Genomic DNA, 22,004 nt, shown 5'->3' on the forward strand with positions numbered 1-22,004 from the left:
TGCAGACCATGGTGATGACCATGGTGAAGCAGCTGTGCCTCTGCAGCCTGTGGGGATCTACTGGAGATGCAGCGATCCACCCACAGCCCGTGGTGGAAGAGCCCACACCGGAGCAGGTGGATGCCTGGAGGAGGCCGTGATCTAGTGGGAGACCCAGTGGAGAGATGGATCTCCTGCTCCCAGGCTGGAGCAGCCTCTCCTTGGAGGACTGCACCCTATGGAAGAATGCCACATGCCACAGCAGATTTGGGAGGACTGTGTGGCTGTGGGAGGGACTCGTGTTGCAGCAGTTTTGGTTGGCCTGCTGCTCTAGAGAGAGTGGAGCCACACTGCAGAGGTTCAAGGAGAACTGTCTCCCATGGGAGGGACCCCACAGTGCAGCAGGGGAGGGACTCCTGTCCCTGAGCATGGGAAGAAAACCTTGCGTGATGAACAAACAAAACCCCTACAGTCTGTCTCCCTGTGGTGTTGGTGGGAAGCAGGGAAGGGTTGAGAGAAGAAAAGGTGTCTCTACGGGTTATTTTACTTCTCATTATCCTCCTCTGATTTTGTCAGTAATGAACTCCTTTTCTATCTCTAAGTTGAACCTGTTTTACTCTGGAGTGTTTCCTCCCAGTCCTTATCTCAACTCATGAACCCTTAATGAATTTTTTTCTCTCTCCTCTGTCCAGCTGTGGCAGGGGAGGGTGAGTGGGCAGCTTTTGAGTGTGCCTGGCATTTGGCCAGTGTCAAACCATGACACTTGGTCGAGCATGCAGCGGTTCCAGAACCTGGCAAGTGGGGGCAGTGGGGCATGGGATGAGCAATGGTGAGGATGAGTGTGGTCTCAAGCTGAAGCTGGTGTGCAGAGGTGGGTGAGCGAGTCAGAGGGAGCCCCCCGAGGTACAGCAAAGGTGTCTGCAGACGTTCCTCAGCCTGAAATCGCACTGATGCTTTCATCCCATCAGGAGCTGTGTCAGCAATTGATGCCAGGAGAAAAAAATCCATCCAGGAAGAGGACCTGAGATTTCAGGAGCTGTCCAGCAAAGGCAGTGAGAGTGATGTGCTCACTTTGCTCTCCTAAAAAGCAAACTCTTCTCCTAGGTGTCTGTGCAGCCCAGCTGGCACAAGGCAGGGCTCTTGCTGCTCTGGTAGCTGGGGGCAACAGGAGCAGAACTCCATGGTGCTCCCAAGCAGTGCCCCGTGTCTGTGCTGGGAGCTGCTCCCCTGTGCTCAGGTGTGCAGAGCCCTTGGAGCTGCCCCTGGGGAATGGGCCTGGCCTGTGGCTGCTGGCCCAGGTGGGGCTGGGTGTTGCCCAGGATCCTGCAGCACATCAGCCAGCCCCAGTGAGGCTCTGCAGACCTCAGGGCAGCTGCAGTGGCCCAGGGTGCATCTCTTGATGCAGCTGAGGCAGGCCTGGAGCTCTGCTGGCTGCAGTCAGAGCAGGGACCCCAGCACAGCTGGAGACACCTGCATGGGGCTGCCTCAGTCTGCACCTCCAGCAGAACCTGTGTTTCAGTGCAGCCCCCAAACAGGTTGGTTCTTGCTGAGCAATGAGACCCAGTAGGACGATGAACAACAGCTCCTGAGCTGACAAGTCCAGTCCCAAGGTGGCACCTCTGAGAATCAGCCTGCATGAGCTGTTGGCACCCTGGCCCACTTTGTTCATGCCCATTGCCTGGAGAATAACTGGTGTCTGAAGATGACACTTCTGAGGGTGTAATAACATCCTCAGATTGCATCTGGACCCCCAATGTCCTGCAAGGGTGCTCTGGGCACTGTGACATTCCTGGTGGTGGTAGATATTTGATTCAGAAGCCACTTGTGGTTTCTATAAGACGTGATCCTGCAATCCAGCACTGCAGCAAATAACTTTTATTGTAAGCTCTGGCAAACTCAATGATGTGGCACACATTGATCTTTTACAACCATTGAATACATTTGCCCAAATCAGTTTCCCATAAATCTGCAGAAAAGCTTCAGAAGCAGAGCAGAGAAGGAAGGTATCCAAGGAGTGCATCACAGGAATTCAGCTTTGGCTGCTCAAAGCTTTCTCTAGATCTGATGCCAAAGCCTGCCTGTCGGATACATCCCGTGCTGCTGTCATTTGCAGTTTCAAAAGCAAGCAAACAAAAGCATGTCTCAGCATCACAGAATCACTGAATTGTTGGGTTTTGGAGGGACCTCTCAAGATCTTCTAGTCTGGGCTCCAGGCTGCAGCAGGACCAGCCTAGAGCAGGTTGTCCAGCATCATGTATTGTTGGGGGTTGGGTATCTGCAGACATGGAGATGTCCAGACAAGATCTCTGGGCAATGTGAGGTGCCCTGGTCCCACAGCCTTCCTAAGGAGGTGAAGGACAGGTCAGCTGCACACCCTCAGGGACAGCTGAAGAGGAGAGGACTGGTTCCTGAGAGCTCTCTCCTGAGATGGGCAGCCAAGCAAAGCAGCTGGAGGCTGTGCCCACATCTTGGTGCCTTTGAGCACAGGAGGAGGTGCCCTGAGGGACAGAGCTGGAAACACACCAGAGAAGGAAGCAGCACAGACACTGCACAGGACATTGGTCCCCCTCTACTCTGCTCTGCTGAGACCCCACCTGCAGTGCTGCCTCCAGCTCTGGGGCCCACAGCACAAGAAGGATACAAAGCAGTTGGTTTGGAGTGGAGTCCAGTGGAGGCCATGAAAGCTCTGCGAGGGCTGGAGCATGTCTGCTCTGGAGAGAGGGTGGGAGAGCAGGGGATGTTCAGGCTGGAGAAGCCTCCTGAGAGTCCAGGACCTAAAGGAACTCTGAGAGGGCTGGAGAGAGTCTTTGGACAAGGCTGAGGAGTGACAAGACAAGAGGGAATGATTTAATAATGAGTGAGGGCAGGGTGAGATGGGATCTTCTAAAGAAGTAAATTACTGTGAGCAGGCTGTGGTATGAGCAAAATTTACCCAGAGATGATTGGACTGTCCCATCCCTGGAAGTATTCAAGGCCAGGCTGGGAAGGGCTTGGAACAACCTCGTGTAGGGGAAGACATCCCTACCCATGACAGGCAGGTCACAATGAGATGATCTTTAAGACCTTAAGGTCCCATCAAAGCCAACCCATTCTGTGATTCTGTGACACTGGGAAAAGTTGCTGAGCCTTTTCCATCAAGATGTGAGGCTTATTGCCGAGGACAGGCATTGTTGAAGAGAGTAACCGTTCTCCCCCCATAGAGCCCCCTCAACCTGTCCTCCAGCTCTCCCAGGCTGAGGTTCTCCACCTTGTTCTGGTCATTCCCAGCAATGGCCCCCCAAGCCTTCTTGGGCTGTGTGCCCACCAAGCAGCAGGCAGCTGACCAGATGTGGCTGGGTCTGTTAACCCTCCCTTCGACAACGTAGGTGTTCCCAGGCACAGCACCTGTGATGACGTAGGTGGTTGTACAGCCCTTGCTCTTTTCATGCATCGTTTTCAACTCGTAGATGTTCCACTGTCCATTGTTAAGACTGGTGTCCTGGGGCACGATATTGGTGAGGGTGAAGGTCGCCATCTTGCTCTCTTTACTATACAGATGGCCACAGGGGCTCAAATGGCCACGAGACAAACCAGTCATTTTGTCGTAGTCTTCACGGACAGCCTGGCTGTCTTTGATTTGGTCTAAAGTGAACTTGTGTTCATCTATGAGGACCGACTCTCTTTCCATCTCATTAAGATTATTTTTACTTATCAGCTGGACAGGGAAAGAGAAAGAGGTGTTAGAATGGGGAATGGGAGTAATGGAGAAGATTTCCCTGGAGCAGAAGTCTCTGATGGCCAAGATCCCATTTTGTCTTATCTCAGTGTATGAAAATGTATGATCTGAGAAATCATAGACGTGCCCCTCCCGCATGAATGCAAGAGCTCTAAAGAGAAAGCAGCTCAGAATGTGACTGCTCTCATTATGACTTGTGACCTTGGTGATCCAGCGTGCAGCCTGTGCTGGGAGCATGGATGGATGCATGAGACAAGGAGCATTTTCCGCTCCTGGCACTGAAAGGTGACTTTGGTGAGACACCTCCCCTGCCAAATCTGCTTCCCTTTCCTCCTGTCTCCACAGCCCAAATCGGCCCTGGGCTCTCCCTGGATCCCCTCATGCCACACTGTGATTCTGTGATTCTTTTGTGTTGTTGCTACAAGTGTACTTCACTTCTGGAACACCAGAAGTTGCCTCCTCTAACCCCACACACAGGGAGATGTGTCAGGAAATCAGTCCTGGAGCTGAGGTTTCCCTGGGAGGACTGCAGTTTGTTCAAGGATGAACATTTGTTCTTAGGAAGCAAAAAGATGTCATTGTAAATGGAATCTGTTACAGCAGTGCTAAGAATGTTTCTCAGAGCTGATCTGGGCCAGGGAGCATCTTCTGCAGTATCAATGAAAAGAAGATGCAAATGATCAGCCTCTGAGGGGGGCCTGTAACTTCAAAAAAGTCTTTGTGCAACTAAGTACTCCAAAAAGGCCTCTGGAGAAAGTTAGCAAAATCAAAGATATTTTGGGTGGCCTTGGTCCAAGGTCTAGGAAGAACATGCCAGATTAGACAGGGCTTGGAGCATGCTGGTCTAGGGGCAAGTGGCCTGGCCCATGCAGGGGAGTTGGATTGAGATGGTGTTTAAGGTTCCTTCCAAAACAAACCATTCTGTGATTCTACAAAGGGAGAGAAGTGTCAACCGTCCCTTGTCTGGAGGCTGCACTGGTGCAAGACCAGATTAGTATCTCGAGTTCCTATGCGTAATAGGATGAAATTATTATTTTTTTCCTAACGTCAATGTCTTTTTGTTCATATCTAGTGAAATGTATTTAGTCTTCCTCTGGAGTAGGGCATGTGGCTTCATTCCCTGGCTCATCTTCCCCCAAATGCCATCCTGCTACTCTGCCCTTGGCAATGAGAGGAATTGCCTCTTTTTCTCTTCTGCAATTGGCCTGGCCTGTTCTACTGAAGGTTTTCTGAAAGACATTTGTGAGGGCTCTATAGGCTGTGGACTTCTGTCTGTCTGCTGGATCCTTCTGGACCAAGCCTGAGCCAGAGGTGCTCAGGGGTCACTGCCCATGGATGGAGATCCCACCCTTCTGACTGGACTGGCACTGATGCTCCTCACTTTTCACTGCCTCAATCGTCACTCCAGAAATCCCTCCACAGTTAACCTGTCCGGCTCATCTCCAGTGCCTTTTCCCCCGAGGCTTTGGCCCTGCGTCACGTCACCCCATTCTGAGTTTTTTCTCAATTCTCTCATGCCACTCACAGAGCCTGTTTGGCTCTTCACTGGGAGCAGATAAGCTCTGTCAGGGATTCAGAACAGCTCAGGGCAAAGTAGGGATCAGATCCAGCAGGACTGTTGGTCCCTCAAGTGTAGCCTCTCTTGGATGCCTTTTCCCCATCACTTGGTCACCCACCACACAGGGAGAGGAATCATTTGACTTTGTCATGTGATGCAAAGTGATCTGATTTGCTGTTCCTGTCAGGTCAAGGCAGGAAACTGGGCACCTTTGGGATATAATTCCTCTCATTCTCCTGCTGATGTGTCAGATGCATGAGAGGACCCGTGTGGTGCAGGTGTTAGAAGTTGAATGAGAAAATTCCCATCCAGTGTGTCCATTTCCATATGTGTAGTGGTAGGGAATAGAAGTAGTAATTTAAGTGCTGCAGATCATCTCTGAGTGGTTGGAGGGTGATGTGCTGTGAGAGAGACACTCACCTGGGGCTCAACAAACCAGACTGATTCTGGTCCAATGCCAGATCCTGGCTGGTAGATGTAGGCAGAGTACACTGGAATTCTCCCATCTCTGTCGTACAGGGTTGCAAAGTGATAGGAATTCCTGTAGCGCTGGCAGATCCAGGCTGGTTTCTTTGGCTCCAGGACATTATTTGGGGGGGTTCCCCCATAGAAAAACTGGGGACAGCTTGCAAAGGGCATCACCACCTCGCTGTGCCCCAGCCAGAGGCAGCTGGCCAACACCTGCAGCAGCAGCAGCCACAGCATTGTGGGAGGATTTCAGGGAAGGGCTCTTGCTCCCCTGGAAGGCAAATGCAGAGGGACACTCAGCTTGGAGACAGCTGGTCATGGCCTGGAGCCTTTTTGTGCAGGGGCACAGAGCTGGCAGAGGAGGGGATCATGAGAGACCAGGAAAGGAGACATTTCTATCCTCTAGGATATGGAAAAATCATGAAGGCAGTAAGGGTGAAACCTAAAAGAGGGGTTAGGGACCTGGAGGAGGCAGCAAAGGGAGAACTCAGCCTGAGGAGAAAGGAGCAAAAGCCATAATCAGTGTAATCAGCTCTCAAAGCAATGTGAGCTTGCAACTGAGGCACAGTCCTGGGACAAGGTCACCTTTTCCCACCTCCCTCCTGCTCTGAGCACCTTCCCACAGCAGACACCTGCAGCTGGGCAGGGACTCTGCTCAGCCCCCTGCAGTGCTGAGCTGGGCTTTAATCTCATGGGGCATTGGGCAGGGAAAGAACAGCACTGGTGCACTTCCTACACATTTCTGGCCCTATCCAGGTTCACACAGACACGCAGCCCTTCCAGTCAGACCCAATATTGAACCTGAACCCCAAATGATCCACTTGGGGTCCTGCTTCTCAGCTGACATTGGGCAATGTCCTGCTGCTCACCTTGCATTTCCACAATATCCAACCCCAGGGTCTGAACTTGCAGACACATGGAGAGACAAAATGAAGGGGCCAAGCAGATGGTAGCAGCAAGCATGAGGGATTACACCTCTATCTTATCAGCACAGTGGCTGCTGCAATGCAAGCACTGAGGGGCACCTCTTCATGAGGTTCCTTGAGGTTCCTGCTGATGCCCACCCTTAGCTTTGCTGACTGATTTTCCTGTACAGTCAAAGGCACAGTTGCAGGAATTTCTTGGACAGCCACCTGTCCTATTTTGACTTTCTCAGTGCTGCTGTGATTCTCAGCAGTCAGTGAGATCATTCCTTTATGAGAAAAGTGCTGAAGAGCTCCCTGGGATTGCTGCAACCAAGCGAGGGGCTTTGTCTCCTTTCAGAGGCAGCACAGGTTGAGGATAACAGGGATGCTTCCATTTGCATTGCCAGACACTCAGTGGAATGATTTCATATTATCAGCATTTGGAATAAGGCAGCCAGGACAGGCAGTTGAAAGGGTTCCTGGGAGAGAAAGCTGCCACAGCCTCTAAAGCACAAAGCCCACCCTTGGCTGGGAAGGGTCTGAGCTGAGGACTGCTGAAGGCTTGACAAGTCACCTTGTACAGTTGATCTTTTCTTATGCATCTCCCTGACCCTCATCTCTCCATTTCCATTGGAATCAGGATGTTGAGCTGCACACAGCCCTGCTCTGACCCAACATTTGTGGTCCTTTTTCTCTTTTTCAGCCCTGGATCAGGAAGGTGGTGACCAATGAGCTGGAAACTGAGAACTGGAACCACAAGTTGGGACTTTTTACAGCACTGGGCAGAACATGCCCATAGCTGACCCAAATCAAACAGAGGAGTGTCTGAAAAGTTCTTCTGCATGACGCACTCCATGAGATTAAAATGTATCTAACTAACTTAATATCTAACTTAATAGATATATAGAAAACACCTACCTTGAGGAAGAACAGCACAGGATTCTGCTTGCAGCTCCAAAGTGGCAGAGGACTCTCAAATGTCTCTGCTGCAGTCTCAGACTGTCTGGGTTTATATGCTCTCCAGAAAGAGACAGTTGATGGATTTCCCAAGCAGTGATTCAGACCACACCTTGGTTTGTCCAGATGTTTTTTTGCAAGGTCATGGGTGGAGTTTTGGTAGTCAGTAATTTCTTGCTTCCTTCTTATTCAACAGTTTGATGTTAATTTTCAGATGAGCTGGCCTGGCTTTCTTTCCCAAGTCATTCCTTCTGTCCTTTTTATCCTGACTGACAGAAAATACTCAAGTGCTGCAAAATTTAGTGCATGCATAAGCTCTGATTGCTCCTTGGAGCTCAGCAACTCCAGCCTAGGCTTTGTCTGTATAATTTTACTCCAAAGCTCAGGAAGGACTTAGAGTATTGGAGACAATGGTGAGGAAGGAGCAAGAGCTTACCTTGCAGCAGAGTCTCAGAACTGAGAACTGAACCGTTCCTTCTGTCTTCTCCGTGGAGAAAGGACTGGTTGAATCCTCAGGACTGCCATTGCAATATAGAACTTTATATTTATTAATAGTCATAAATTTGCCCTTTCTCATAAACAGGGAATTGTACATAAAAGAGAAGTTTTCTATTTTTTTTCAGGGGAGTTTGTTCACACCCATTCTGAAATATGATGACAGGTGTTTGTCATAGTTTCCTCATAATTTCTCCCAAATTTGCTGACTTGTAGCATGGTATGTCAGCATCAGTTAACAGGGTCTGGTGACTTCCTTGATCATTTCATCAATTCCACCTGCATATGTTTCTGTTCCCAACAGAACAGCTCTGGTGACATTAGATGGACTGTCCTGTCTCTGAGGACACTCACATATTCACAAGCTGCTCTTCTGCAGCCTCACATTACATCATTCCTATGGCCAGGCTGCAAATGCTCTCTTGCCTGATTGCCATGGCTTTGGAACAGCTTCCTCCCAGCAGGCTGGGAAGGAGAAGGCTCTGGGGATACCTCAGAGCTCCTGCCAGTACCTGAGGAGTCTGCAGGACAGCTGGAGAGAGAGACTGTGGACAAGGGCATGGAGTTGATAGGTGTGCTGGGTTCAGAGTTAATTTTCCTGACAGTGGCAGGTCTGGGGCTGTGTTTGGACTTGTGCTGAACACAGAGTTGATAACACAGACATGTTTTTGGTTTTGCTGAGCAGAGCTTACACAGAGCCAAGGCCTTCTCAGCTTTTTGTACTGCCAGGCTGGCAAGGAGGCTGGGGGTACTTGGGAGGTTGGGAGGAGACAAAACCAGGACAGGTGACCCCAACTGACCAGAGAGATATTCCAGAGCATGTGAATTCGTGCTGAGTATATAAAGTGAAGGGAGGAAGGTGGAGGGAAGGGACATTTGGAGTGGTGGGTTTTATCTTCCCATGTAACTGTTAGGTGGGATGGGGCCCTGCTGTCCTGGAGGTGGCTGAACACCTTTCTATCCATGGGAAATGGTGAAAGAATTCCTTGTTGTGCTTTGCTTGTGTGCACAGCTTTTGCTTTCCCTGATAAAGCAAATAAAAGTATGTCCCACGATCACACAATCACTGAATTGTGTGGTTTTGGAGGACCTGTCAAGATCTTCTAGTCCAGGCTCCAGGCTCCAGCAGGATCAGCTAGAGCAGGTTGTCCAGAATGTTCTCTGCTGCATCTTCAGGTGTGTGGCACACTTAAAGTGGTTGGTCAGCAGCATTCCTGAACGCCTCCTTGCCTGGCTCCCAACAGAAGGGGCATTTTGCCCAGGTACAGCAAGTGAGAACCTCAGTGCAGGGAGTGTAACAGGAACTCACCCAGCACAACTGATAAGTAGTTCCTCAGAAATCTGAGGTGCCAGCTTACAATGTGACCTTATTAAAAGTTTGCGAACAGGAAGGTTTGCCTCCTTGATGGACCAAAGAAGAATTTTTCAGCTGCTCTCTCAAGCAGAGGCCAGAAGATGCCACTGTCTTGATTCTCCTGTTTCCTTCTCTTTTGGGACAGCACATGGCAACATGTTCAGTCCATGGAATGTGAACCCTTGGTGTTATTGGAAAAGGACTAAGCAAGCTGCATGGTCCAAGCCACTTTGCAGTGTGGTGGCCTTAGGTCGCAATGTCTCCTGATGGCTCCCAGCAAAAATAATATTTCCTTGGTTTCTAAAATGACTGTGACACACTGGAACCCAGAGCTCTCGTCAAAGATGGACAGACACAGAGCAAACTGCAAAGTTACCCTCCCTTGTCAGTGCAGCTGCATCTTCCCAGGGAACAGAGGTGCTTCCCACCCCACCGTGGGCATGGACCTGCTCTGGGCTCAGCAAAGGGCTGCATCCCTCTTCCCCACTCACACCAGGCCCAGCAGAAAACAGAGGAAATGCCAGATGAAAGGTGCGTGGCAGCATGCTTGTGGGGCTGGGGCAGCCCTGTGCTCAGCTCCAAGCTGAGCTGCTCTGAGAAGCACAGAATCATTTCTGTTGGAAAAGGCCTCTGAGGTCATGGAGCCCAACCTTTGACCAAACACCACCATGGCACTGAGTGCCACATCCAGGGCACTGATAATCCACCACATCCTCAGGCAGTCCATGTTGAATCACCCTTTCTGTGAAGAAATTCCTCCTGATGTCCCAGCAGAATCTCCCCTGGTGCAGGTTGAGGCCTCGTCCTCTCATTGTCTCGCTGCTTGCCTAGGAGAGAATGCTGGCCCCCAGCTGGCTACACCTTCTTTTCAGGGAGCTGTGGAGAGAAATAATCTCTCAGAGCCCGTTCTTCTGGGCTAAAGAACCCCAGCTAATGGCGCTCCAAGAGATGGGACTGATTGCTCAGATGCAAAAATTTGGTTTATTGATCCCAAAGCTTCAGTGTATATACCTTTCCAGTATCTATACATTTCAGCTGTTACTAATAAATAGGTGCTCCCTTAAGCAATAATAACTGTAGCAACCCTATCTAATGTTTCTTAATAACAGTGCTTAACTACAGGCAAGCAGAGACCCCTACAAGCATGTACAGGCTTACATAAGCTAAGCATAATCAGCATATCACTCCCTTCTGCTTCCCTCCTCAGGGTACGGTCTGCCACGGCCGCAGTGCCTGCCAAGGCTTACGGCCTACCAATGCTAACGTGTCCATGTCTGGGATGAGCTGGGCAGAACTCTCATTCCTGCTCTCCTGCTGCATCTCTACACTCAGCTGTCCCAGCTGCTCCTCACAGGCCTTCCCCTCCGTGCCCTTCCCCAGCTTCATGGCCTTGCTCTGCTCTGGCTGCAGAGGTGGCCTCGGCCCATGGATCCAGCCTGTCCAGATCCCTCTGCAGAGCCTTCCTGCCCTCCAGCAGGCTGAGTCTCCCACCAAGCCTGGCATCATCTCTGATCTTTCTGAGGCTTCCCTGGATCCCCTCACCAGATCAGCAGTACAGATATTGAACAGAACTAGGCCCAACACTGGTCCCTGGGGCACACCGCCTGTGGCCGGACACCAGCTGGATGTGGCACCGTTCAGCAGCACTCTCTGGGCCTGGACATCCAGACAGTTCCTGTCCCAGCCAAGAGAGCAGCTCTGCAAGCCGTGGGCTGACGGCTTTTCCAGGAGAATGCCGTGGGAGACTGTGCCAAAGGCTTTGTGTGAGTCCAGGTAGACACTTGCACAGCCTCCCCCTCATCCACTGGGCCGGGCGTCTGTCATCAGTGAGATCAGGTTCTCTAGGCAGGAGCTGCCTGTCCTAAAGCCCTGCTGGCTGGAACTGATGCCTTGGTTATCCTGTGTGTGCTGTGCAATCACACTCAGGACAATCTGCTCCAGAACTCTTCTGGGAAGCAAGGTCAGGTGGACATTCCTGTAGCTGCCCAGATTCTCCTTGCAGCCCTTCTTGTGGATGGGTGTCACAATGGCCAAACTCCAGGCATCTGGGACCTCCCCAGACACCCAGCACTGGTCAGAAGTGATGGAAGGTAACAGAATTTCTTAGAGAACATGGACATGAGGTATTGTGGAATGCGATTTGAACTTTCCTATCTGGGCCTCAAGCTTGGGCCTGTGTAGAAGTAGATAAGCCTGTGGTGCAGGTAAAATTTAGATTAGGGTGTGTGTATGCATTAGATAAGAGAGTTATAGTGGAACTATGGTGGCTACCTTAAACTGAGATTGTTTGCATTCCTTTTCACGCTGAATACCAATTAGAAAACACCGGCAACTGTAAATTATTTGAAACTGTCTATAACCGGCCATTTTGGGAATAAAGGGGAGGACGTATGATTTCACCATATTGATTGTGTTCTGTGTTGCTCTGTCCAGCTTCCAAATAATTAACAGAGGCCCTGGTTTCAATGGAAAGCAACACTGCTCATGGATGTAATAAGGCAGAATCCAAGCTGATCCTTTTCTCTCTTGGGCTGCCCATGTGTTTCACAAGCTTGCTGTGGATGGCAGGGCACTTCTGATTACTGCCAGAGGTAAAGGTCCTGGGAAGTTGATAGAGGTGGCGCTGATGGACTTGCTGTTTTGGTTTTGCACCACCTGGTTTTTGGTAGCAGGGGGCCCACAGAGATGGCCTCAGTGAGAAGCTGCTAGAAGCTTCCACCATGTCTGGCAGATGCAGTCCCTGATGGCTCTGAAGAAGGACATGCTGCTGAACCACAGCTGGGCCAATTAAAGATGTTGATAATGCCTCTCTGATAACATATTTAAGAAGAAGAAAATGAAAACAAAGTGGGGCGTGCAGTTTTCATTCCAGCCAAAGAAGAGGAGGAGGTGAGAACATGTGAGGGAAACAACATGGAGACATCAAGGTCTCCATGGGGAAGGAGGTGCTCCTGGTGCCAGACCCAAGATTCCTCTGCAGACCATGGTGATGACCATGGTGAAGCAGCTGTGCCTCTGCAGCCTGTGGGGATCTACTGGAGATGCAGCGATCCACCCACAGCCCGTGGTGGAAGAGCCCACACCGGAGCAGGTGGATGCCTGGAGGAGGCCGTGATCTAGTGGGAGACCCAGTGGAGAGATGGATCTCCTGCTCCCAGGCTGGAGCAGCCTCTCCTTGGAGGACTGCACCCTATGGAAGAATGCCACATGCCACAGCAGATTTGGGAGGACTGTGTGGCTGTGGGAGGGACTCGTGTTGCAGCAGTTTTGGTTGGCCTGCTACTCTAGAGAGAGTGGAGCCACACTGCAGAGGTTCAAGGAGAACTGTCTCCCATGGGAGGGACCCCACAGTGCAGCAGGGGAGGGACTCCTGTCCCTGAGCATGGGAAGAAAACCTTGCGTGATGAACAAACAAAACCCCTACAGTCTGTCTCCCTGTGGTGTTGGTGGGAAGCAGGGAAGGGTTGAGAGAAGAAAAGGTGTCTCTACGGGTTATTTTACTTCTCATTATCCTCCTCTGATTTTGTCAGTAATGAACTCCTTTTCTATCTCTAAGTTGAACCTGTTTTACTCTGGAGTGTTTCCTCCCAGTCCTTATCTCAACTCATGAACCCTTAATGAATTTTTTTCTCTCTCCTCTGTCCAGCTGTGGCAGGGGAGGGTGAGTGGGCAGCTTTTGAGGGTGCCTGGCATTTGGCCAGTGTCAAACCATGACACTTGGTCGAGCATGCAGCGGTTCCAGAACCTGGCAAGTGGGGGCAGTGGGGCATGGGATGAGCAATGGTGAGGATGAGTGTGGTCTCAAGCTGAAGCTGGTGTGCAGAGGTGGGTGAGCGAGTCAGAGGGAGCCCCCCGAGGTACAGCAAAGGTGTCTGCAGACGTTCCTCAGCCTGAAATCGCACTGATGCTTTCATCCCATCAGGAGCTGTGTCAGCAATTGATGCCAGGAGAAAAAAATCCATCCAGGAAGAGGACCTGAGATTTCAGGAGCTGTCCAGCAAAGGCAGTGAGAGTGATGTGCTCACTTTGCTCTCCTAAAAAGCAAACTCTTCTCCTAGGTGTCTGTGCAGCCCAGCTGGCACAAGGCAGGGCTCTTGCTGCTCTGGTAGCTGGGGGCAACAGGAGCAGAACTCCATGGTGCTCCCAGGCAGTGCCCCGTGTCTGTGCTGGGATCTGCTCCCCTGTGCTCAGGTGTGCAGAGCCCTTGGAGCTGCCCCTGGGGAATGGGCCTGGCCTGTGGCTGCTGGCCCAGGTGGGGCTGGGTGTTGCCCAGGATCCTGCAGCACATCAGCCAGCCCCAGTGAGGCTCTGCAGACCTCAGGGCAGCTGCAGTGGCCCAGGGTGCATCTCTTGATGCAGCTGAGGCAGGCCTGGAGCTCTGCTGGCTGCAGTCAGAGCAGGGACCCCAGCACAGCTGGAGACACCTGCATGGGGCTGCCTCAGTCTGCACCTCCAGCAGAACCTGTGTTTCAGTGCAGCCCCCAAACAGGTTGGTTCTTGCTGAGCAATGAGACCCAGTAGGACGATGAACAACAGCTCCTGAGCTGACAAGTCCAGTCCCAAGGTGGCACCTCTGAGAATCAGCCTGCATGAGCTGTTGGCACCCTGGCCCACTTTGTTCATGCCCATTGCCTGGAGAATAACTGGTGTCTGAAGATGACACTTCTGAGGGTGTAATAACATCCTCAGATTGCATCTGGACCCCCAATGTCCTGCAAGGGTGCTCTGGGCACTGTGACATTCCTGGTGGTGGTAGATATTTGATTCAGAAGCCACTTGTGGTTTCTATAAGACGTGATCCTGCAATCCAGCACTGCAGCAAATAACTTTTATTGTAAGCTCTGGCAAACTCAATGATGTGGCACACATTGATCTTTTACAACCATTGAATACATTTGCCCAAATCAGTTTCCCATAAATCTGCAGAAAAGCTTCAGAAGCAGAGCAGAGAAGGAAGGTATCCAAGGAGTGCATCACAGGAATTCAGCTTTGGCTGCTCAAAGCTTTCTCTAGATCTGATGCCAAAGCCTGCCTGTCGGATACATCCCGTGCTGCTGTCATTTGCAGTTTCAAAAGCAAGCAAACAAAAGCATGTCTCAGCATCACAGAATCACTGAATTGTTGGGTTTTGGAGGGACCTCTCAAGATCTTCTAGTCTGGGCTCCAGGCTGCAGCAGGACCAGCCTAGAGCAGGTTGTCCAGCATCATGTATTGTTGGGGGTTGGGTATCTGCAGACATGGAGATGTCCAGACAAGATCTCTGGGCAATGTGAGGTGCCCTGGTCCCACAGCCTTCCTAAGGAGGTGAAGGACAGGTCAGCTGCACACCCTCAGGGACAGCTGAAGAGGAGAGGACTGGTTCCTGAGAGCTCTCTCCTGAGATGGGCAGCCAAGCAAAGCAGCTGGAGGCTGTGCCCACATCTTGGTGCCTTTGAGCACAGGAGGAGGTGCCCTGAGGGACAGAGCTGGAAACACACCAGAGAAGGAAGCAGCACAGACACTGCACAGGACATTGGTCCCCCTCTACTCTGCTCTGCTGAGACCCCACCTGCAGTGCTGCCTCCAGCTCTGGGGCCCACAGCACAAGAAGGATACAAAGCAGTTGGTTTGGAGTGGAGTCCAGTGGAGGCCATGAAAGCTCTGCGAGGGCTGGAGCATGTCTGCTCTGGAGAGAGGGTGGGAGAGCAGGGGATGTTCAGGCTGGAGAAGCCTCCTGAGAGTCCAGGACCTAAAGGAACTCTGAGAGGGCTGGAGAGAGTCTTTGGACAAGGCTGAGGAGTGACAAGACAAGAGGGAATGATTTAATAATGAGTGAGGGCAGGGTGAGATGGGATCTTCTAAAGAAGTAAATTACTGTGAGCAGGCTGTGGTATGAGCAAAATTTACCCAGAGATGATTGGACTGTCCCATCCCTGGAAGTATTCAAGGCCAGGCTGGGAAGGGCTTGGAACAACCTCGTGTAGGGGAAGACATCCCTACCCATGACAGGCAGGTCACAATGAGATGATCTTTAAGACCTTAAGGTCCCATCAAAGCCAACCCATTCTGTGATTCTGTGACACTGGGAAAAGTTGCTGAGCCTTTTCCATCAAGATGTGAGGCTTATTGCCGAGGACAGGCATTGTTGAAGAGAGTAACCGTTCTCCCCCCATAGAGCCCCCTCAACCTGTCCTCCAGCTCTCCCAGGCTGAGGTTCTCCACCTTGTTCTGGTCATTCCCAGCAATGGCCCCCCAAGCCTTCTTGGGCTGTGTGCCCACCAAGCAGCAGGCAGCTGACCAGATGTGGCTGGGTCTGTTAACCCTCCCTTCGACAACGTAGGTGTTCCCAGGCACAGCACCTGTGATGACGTAGGTGGTTGTACAGCCCTTGCTCTTTTCATGCATCGTTTTCAACTCGTAGATGTTCCACTGTCCATTGTTAAGACTGGTGTCCTGGGGCACGATATTGGTGAGGGTGAAGGTCGCCATCTTGCTCTCTTTACTATACAGATGGCCACAGGGGCTCAAATGGCCACGAGACAAACCAGTCATTTTGTCGTAGTCTTCACGGACAGCCTGGCTGTCTTTGATTTGGTCTAAAGTGAACTTGTGTTCATCTATGAGGACCGACTCTCTTTCCATCTCATTAAGATTATTTTTACTTATCAGCTGGACAGGGAAAGAGAAAGAGGTGTTAGAATGGGGAATGGGAGTAATGGAGAAGATTTCCCTGGAGCAGAAGTCTCTGATGGCCAAGATCCCATTTTGTCTTATCTCAGTGTATGAAAATGTATGATCTGAGAAATCATAGACGTGCCCCTCCCGCATGAATGCAAGAGCTCTAAAGAGAAAGCAGCTCAGAATGTGACTGCTCTCATTATGACTTGTGACCTTGGTGATCCAGCGTGCAGCCTGTGCTGGGAGCATGGATGGATGCATGAGACAAGGAGCATTTTCCGCTCCTGGCACTGAAAGGTGACTTTGGTGAGACACCTCCCCTGCCAAATCTGCTTCCCTTTCCTCCTGTCTCCACAGCTCAAATCAGCCCTGGGCTCTCCCTGGATCCCCTCATGCCACACTGTGATTCTGTGATTCTATGATTCTGTGATTCTTTTGTGTTGTTGCTACAAGTGTACCCCATTTCTGGAACACCAGAGGTTGCCTCCTCTAACCCCACACACAGGGAGATGTGTCAGGAAATCAGTCCTGGAGCTGAGGTTTCCCTGGGAGGACTGCAGTTTGTTCAAGGATGAACATTTGTTCTTAGGAAGCAAAAAGATATCATTGTAAATGGAATCTGTTACAGCAGTGCTAAGAATGTTTCTCAGAGCTGATCTGGGCCAGGGACATCTTCTGCAGCATCATTGAAAAGAAGATGCAAATGATCAGCCTCTGAGGGGGGCCTGTAACTTCAAAAAAGTCTTGGGGAAACCAAATACTCCATAAAGGCTTCTTGAGAAAGTTACCAAAATCAAAGATTTTTTGGGTGGCCTGGGTCCAAGGTCTAGGAAGAACATGCCAGATTAGATAGGGCTTGGAGCATGCTGGTCTAGGGGCAAGTGGCCTGGCCCATGCAGGGGAGTTGGATTGAGACGGTGTTTAAGGTTCCTTTCAACACAAACCATTCTGGGATTCTACAAAAAGAGAGAAGTGTCAACCGTCCCTTATCTGGAGGAATTGGTGCAAGACCAGATTAGTATCTCGAGTTCCTATGCGTAATAGGATGAAAGGATTTTTTTTTCCTAACTTCAGTGTCTTTTTGTTCATATTGAGTGAAATGTATTTAGTCTTCCTCTGGAGTAGGGCATGTGGCTTCATTCTCTGGCTCAGCTTCCCCCAAATGCCATCTTGCTACTCTGCCCTTGGCAATGAGAGGAATTGCCTCTTTTTCTCTTCTGCAATTAGCCTGGCCTGTTCTACTGAAGGTTTTCTGAAAGACATTTGTGAGGACTCTATAGCTGGACTTCTGTCTGTCTGCTGGATCCTTCTGGACCAAGCCTGAGCCAGAGGTGCTCAGGCGTCACTGCCCATGGACGGAGATCCCGCCCTTCTGACTGGACTGGCACTGATGCTCCTCACTTTTCCCTGCCTCAAATGTCACTCCAGAAATCCCTCCACAGTTAATCTGACCCTCTCATCTCCAGTGCCTTTTCCCCCGAGGCTTTGTCCCTGGGTCACGTCACCCCATTCTGAGTTCCTCCTCACTTCTCACACACCACCCACAGAGCCTGTTTGACTCTTCACTGGGAGCAGATAAGCTCTGTCAGGGAGGACAAAACAGTTCAGGGCAAAGTGGGGATCAGATCCAGCAGGACTGTTGGTCCCTCAAGTGTAGCCACTCTTGGATGCATTTTCCCCATCACTTGGTCACCCACCACAGCAGGGCACAGGGAGGAGAATCATTTGACTTTGTAATGTAATGCAAAGTAATCTGATTTGCTGTTCCTGTCAGGTAAAGGCAGGAAACTGGGCACCTTTGGGATATAATTCCTCTCATTCTCCTGCTGATGTGTCAGATGCATCAGAGGAACCATCTGATCATGTGGTGCAGATGTTTGAAGTTCAGTGAGAAAATTCCCATCCAGTGTGTCCATTTATGTGTGTGTATAGTGAGGTTGTAAGAAATAGAAAAGTTGGGTTAAATGCTGCAGTTATCTTCTTATGGTTGGAGGGTGATGTGCTGTGAGAGAGACACTCACCTGGGGCTCAACATACCACCACTTATGAGGTCTCTTGTCAGTTCCAGGCTGGTAGATGTAGGCAGAGTACACTGGAATTCTCTTCTCTCTGTCATACAGGGTGGCAAAGCGATAGGAATTCCTGTAGCGCTGGCAGATCCAGGCTGGTTTCTGCGGCTCCAGGACATCATTTGGGGGGGTTTCCTCATAGAAGAACTGAGGACAGCTTGCAAAGGACGTCACCACCTCGCTGTGTCCCAGCCAGAGGCAGCTGGCCAACACCTGCAGCAGAAGCAGCCTCAGCATTGTGGGAGGATTTCAGTGAAGGGCTCTTGCTCCCCTGGAAGGCAAATGCAGAGGGACATTCAGCTTGGAGACAGCTGGTCATGGCCTGGAGCCTTTTTGTGCAGGGGCACAGAGCTGAGAGAGGAGGGGATCATGAGAGACCAGCAAAGGAGACATTTCTGTCCTCTAGGATATGGAAAAAATCATGAAGGCAGTAAGGGTGAAACCTAAAACAGGGCTTAGGTGTCCGGAGGAGGCAGCAGAGGGAGAACTCAGCATGAGGAGGAAGGAGCAAAAGCCATAACCAGCGTCCTCAGCTCTCAAAGCAACATTAGCTTGCAACTGAGGAACAGTCATGGATAAGGTCACCTTTTCTCACCTCCCTCCTGCTCTGAGCACCTTCCCACAGCAGACACCTGCAGCTGGGCAGGGACTCTGCTCAGCCCCCTGCAGTGCTGAGCTGGGCTTTAATCTCATGGGGCATTGGGCAGGGAAGGAACAGCACTGCTGCACTTCCTACACATTTCTGGCCCTATCCAGGTTCACACAGACACGCAGCCTTTCCAGTCAGACCCAATATTGAACCCCAAATGATCCACTTGGGGTCCTGCTTCTCAGCTGACACTGGGCAATGTCCTGCTGCTCACCTTGCATTTCCACAATATCCAAGTCCAGGGTCTGAACTTGCAGACACATGGAGAGACAAAATGAAGGGGCCAAGCAGATGGTAGCAGCAAGCATGAAGGATTACACCTCTATCTTATCAGCACAGTGGCTGCTGCAATGCAAGCACTGAGGGGCACCTCTTCCAGACATTCCTTGGGGTTCCTGCTGATGCCCACCCTTAGCTTGGATGACTGATTTTCCTGTACAGTCAAAGGCACAGTTGCAGGAATTTCTTGGACAGCCATCTGTCCTATTTTGACTTTCTCAGTGCTGCTGTGATTCTCAGCAGTCAGTGAGATCATTCCTTTATGAGAAAAGTGCTGAAGAGCTCCCTGGCATTGCTGCAACCAAGCAAGGGGCTTTGTCTCCTTTCAGAGGCAGCACAGGTTGGGGATAACAGGGATGCTTCCATTTGCATTGCCAGACACTCAGTGGAATGATTTCATATCATCAGCATTTGGAATAAGGCAGCCAGGACAGGCAGTTGAAAGGGTTCCTGGGAGAGAAAGCTGCCACAGCCTCTAAAGCACAAAGCCCCCCCTTGGCTGGGAAGGGTCTGAGCTGAGGACTGCTGAAGGCTTGACAGGTCACCTTGTACATTTGCTCATTTCTTATTCATCTCCCTGACCCTCATCTCTCCATTTCCATTGGATTCAGGATTTTTAAGCTGCATACAGCCCTGCTCTGACCCAACATTTGTGGTCCTTTTTCTCAGCCCTGGATCAGGAAGGTGGTGACCAATGAGCTGGAAACTGAGAACTGGAACCACAAGTAGGAACTTTTTACAGCACTGGACAGAGCATGCCCATAGCTGCCAAATCCAGCACAGGAGTGTCTGAAAAGTCCTTCTGCATGACTCACTCCATGAGATTAAACTGTATCTAAATGAATATCTAACTTAATAGATATATAGAAAACCCCTACCGTTGGTAAGAGCAGCACAGGATTCTGCTCACAGCTCCAAAGTGGCAGAGGACTCTCAAATGCCTCTGCTGCAGTCGCAGACTGTCTGGGTTTATATGCTCTCCAGAAAGAGACATTTAATAGATTTCCCAAGCAGAGATTAGAGTTCAGACTGCATTTCTATTTTTCTAGAGGTTTTTTGCAAGGTCATGGCTGGTGTTTTGGTAGCCAATAATTTCTTGCTTCCTTCTTATTCAATGTTTTGATGTTAATTTTCAGGTGAGCTGGCTTGACTTTCTTTCCCAAATCATTCCTTCTGTCCTTGTCATCCTGACTGACAGAAAATACTCAAGTGCTGCAAAATTCAGTGCATGCATAAGCTCTGATTGCTCCTTGGAGCTCAGCAACTCCAGCCTAGGCTTTGTCTGTATAATTTTACTCCAAAGCTCAGGAAGGACTTTGAATATTGGAGACAATGGGGAGGAAGGAGCAAGAGCTTACCTTGAAGCAGAGTCTCAGAACTGAGAGCTGAACCGTTCCTTCTGTCTTCTCCCTGGAGAAAGGACTGGTGGAATCCTCAGGAGTGCCACTGCAATATATACCCAGACAAAAATTTGCCTCGTCTTAAAAACAGGGAATTACATAGAAAAGAGAAGTCTTCTATTTTTATTAAGGGACTTTATTCACATCCATCCTGATATATGTTGACCATTGTTTATTTCCACAGAATATCTCAAATTTGCTGACTTGCAGCATGGTATGTCAGCATCAGTTAAATATATACCCAGTCATAAATTTGCCCTTTCTTATAAACAGGGAATTACATAGAAAAGAGAAGTTTTCTTTTTTTTTTTTTATTTAGAGGAGTTTGTTCATACACACCCTGAAATGGGCTGACAGTTGTTTTTTATGATTTCCTCAGAATATCTCCCAAATTTGCTGACCTGCAGCGTGATATGTCAACATCAGTTAAGACGGTCTGGTGACTTCCTTGATCATTTCATCAATCCCACCAGCTGCAGCTGCTGCTGCTCCAGCACCTGCACGTGTTTCTGTTTCCAATAGAACAGCTCTGGTGACATTAGATGGACTGGCCTGTCTCTGAGGACACTCACATATTCACAGGCTGCTCTTCTGCAGCCTCACATTACATCCTTCCTATGGCCAGGCTGCAAATGCTCTCTTGCCTGATTGCCATGGCTTTGGAACAGCTTCCTCCCAGCAGGCTGGGAAGGAGAAGGCTCTGAGGATACCTCAGAGCTCCTGCCAGTACCTGAGGAGTCTGCAGGACAGCTGGAGAGAGAGACTGTGGACAAGGGCATGGAGTTGATAGGTGTGCTGGGTTCAGAGTTAATTTTCCTGACAGTGGCAGGTCTGGGGCTGTGTTTGGACTTGTGCTGAACACAGAGTTGATAACACAGAAACGTTTTTGTGTTATCACAGAGCCAAGGCTTCTTCTGCTTTTTGTACTGCCAGGCTGGCAAGGAGGCTGGGGGTACTTGGGAGGTTGGGAGGAGACAAAACCAGGACAGGTGACCCGAACTGACCAGACAGATATTCCAGAGCATGTGAATTCGTGCTGAGTATATAAAGTGAAGGGAGGAAGGAGGAGGGAGGGGACATTTGGAGTGGTGGGTTTTGTCTTCCCGTGTAACTGTTAGGGGGGTTGGGGCCCTGCTGTCCGGGAGGTGGCTGAACACATTTCTATCCATGGGAAATGGTGAAAGAATTCCTTGTTGTGCTTTGCTTGTGTGCAGAGATTTTGCTTTCCCTGTTAAGATGTCTTTACCTCCACCCACAAGTTTTCCAGCTTTTTCCCTTCCACTTGTCTCCCTGATCGCCATGGTTGGGGATTGAGGGAGGGGCTACGTGGGGCATGGCTGCAGGCTGGGGTTAAACCCCGACATTAGGACGAGGTGAAATGGCTTGAAGTGGAAGGAGTGTAGGTTCAGATTGGATATTAGGAAGGAATTTGTCACTGTGGGGGTGCTGGAGCCCCAGCCCAGGTTGCCCACAAAATGAGACTGCCCCATCCCTGGGAAGCGTCCAAGGCCAGGATGGA

The 22,004-nt window shown here is 50.3% G+C and overlaps 2 protein-coding genes across 4 annotated transcripts; both read right to left on the reverse strand.

The window, feature by feature from the left end:
- Positions 1-1,831: 1,831 nt before the first annotated feature.
- On the reverse strand, positions 1,832-20,567 carry LOC134550419 (endonuclease domain-containing 1 protein-like). Of its 3 annotated transcripts, none has more exons than XM_063397102.1 (3): positions 20,444-20,567; positions 5,673-5,991; positions 1,832-3,673 (listed from the first exon to the last, which is right to left on the reverse strand). In XM_063397102.1, the coding sequence occupies exons 2-3, from the start codon at positions 5,955-5,957 to the stop codon at positions 3,128-3,130; spliced, it is 831 nt and encodes a 276-aa protein (XP_063253172.1). In that variant the 5' UTR covers positions 5,958-5,991; positions 20,444-20,567; the 3' UTR covers positions 1,832-3,127. The 3 variants fall into 3 exon arrangements, with proteins under 3 accessions (XP_063253172.1, XP_063253174.1, XP_063253173.1); XM_063397104.1 differs by lacking the exon at positions 20,444-20,567 and adding an exon at positions 8,019-8,106; XM_063397103.1 differs by lacking the exon at positions 20,444-20,567 and adding an exon at positions 7,544-7,790.
- Positions 14,238-20,582, reverse strand: LOC134550418 (endonuclease domain-containing 1 protein-like). The gene is made up of 3 exons (XM_063397101.1): positions 20,444-20,582; positions 18,110-18,428; positions 14,238-16,079 (listed from the first exon to the last, which is right to left on the reverse strand). The coding sequence occupies exons 2-3, from the start codon at positions 18,392-18,394 to the stop codon at positions 15,534-15,536; spliced, it is 831 nt and encodes a 276-aa protein (XP_063253171.1). The 5' UTR covers positions 18,395-18,428; positions 20,444-20,582; the 3' UTR covers positions 14,238-15,533.
- Between the last annotated feature and the right edge of the window lie 1,422 nt (positions 20,583-22,004).

Source organism: Prinia subflava, chromosome 4, assembly GCF_021018805.1.
Source record: "Prinia subflava isolate CZ2003 ecotype Zambia chromosome 4, Cam_Psub_1.2, whole genome shotgun sequence".
NCBI lineage: Eukaryota > Metazoa > Chordata > Aves > Passeriformes > Cisticolidae > Prinia > Prinia subflava.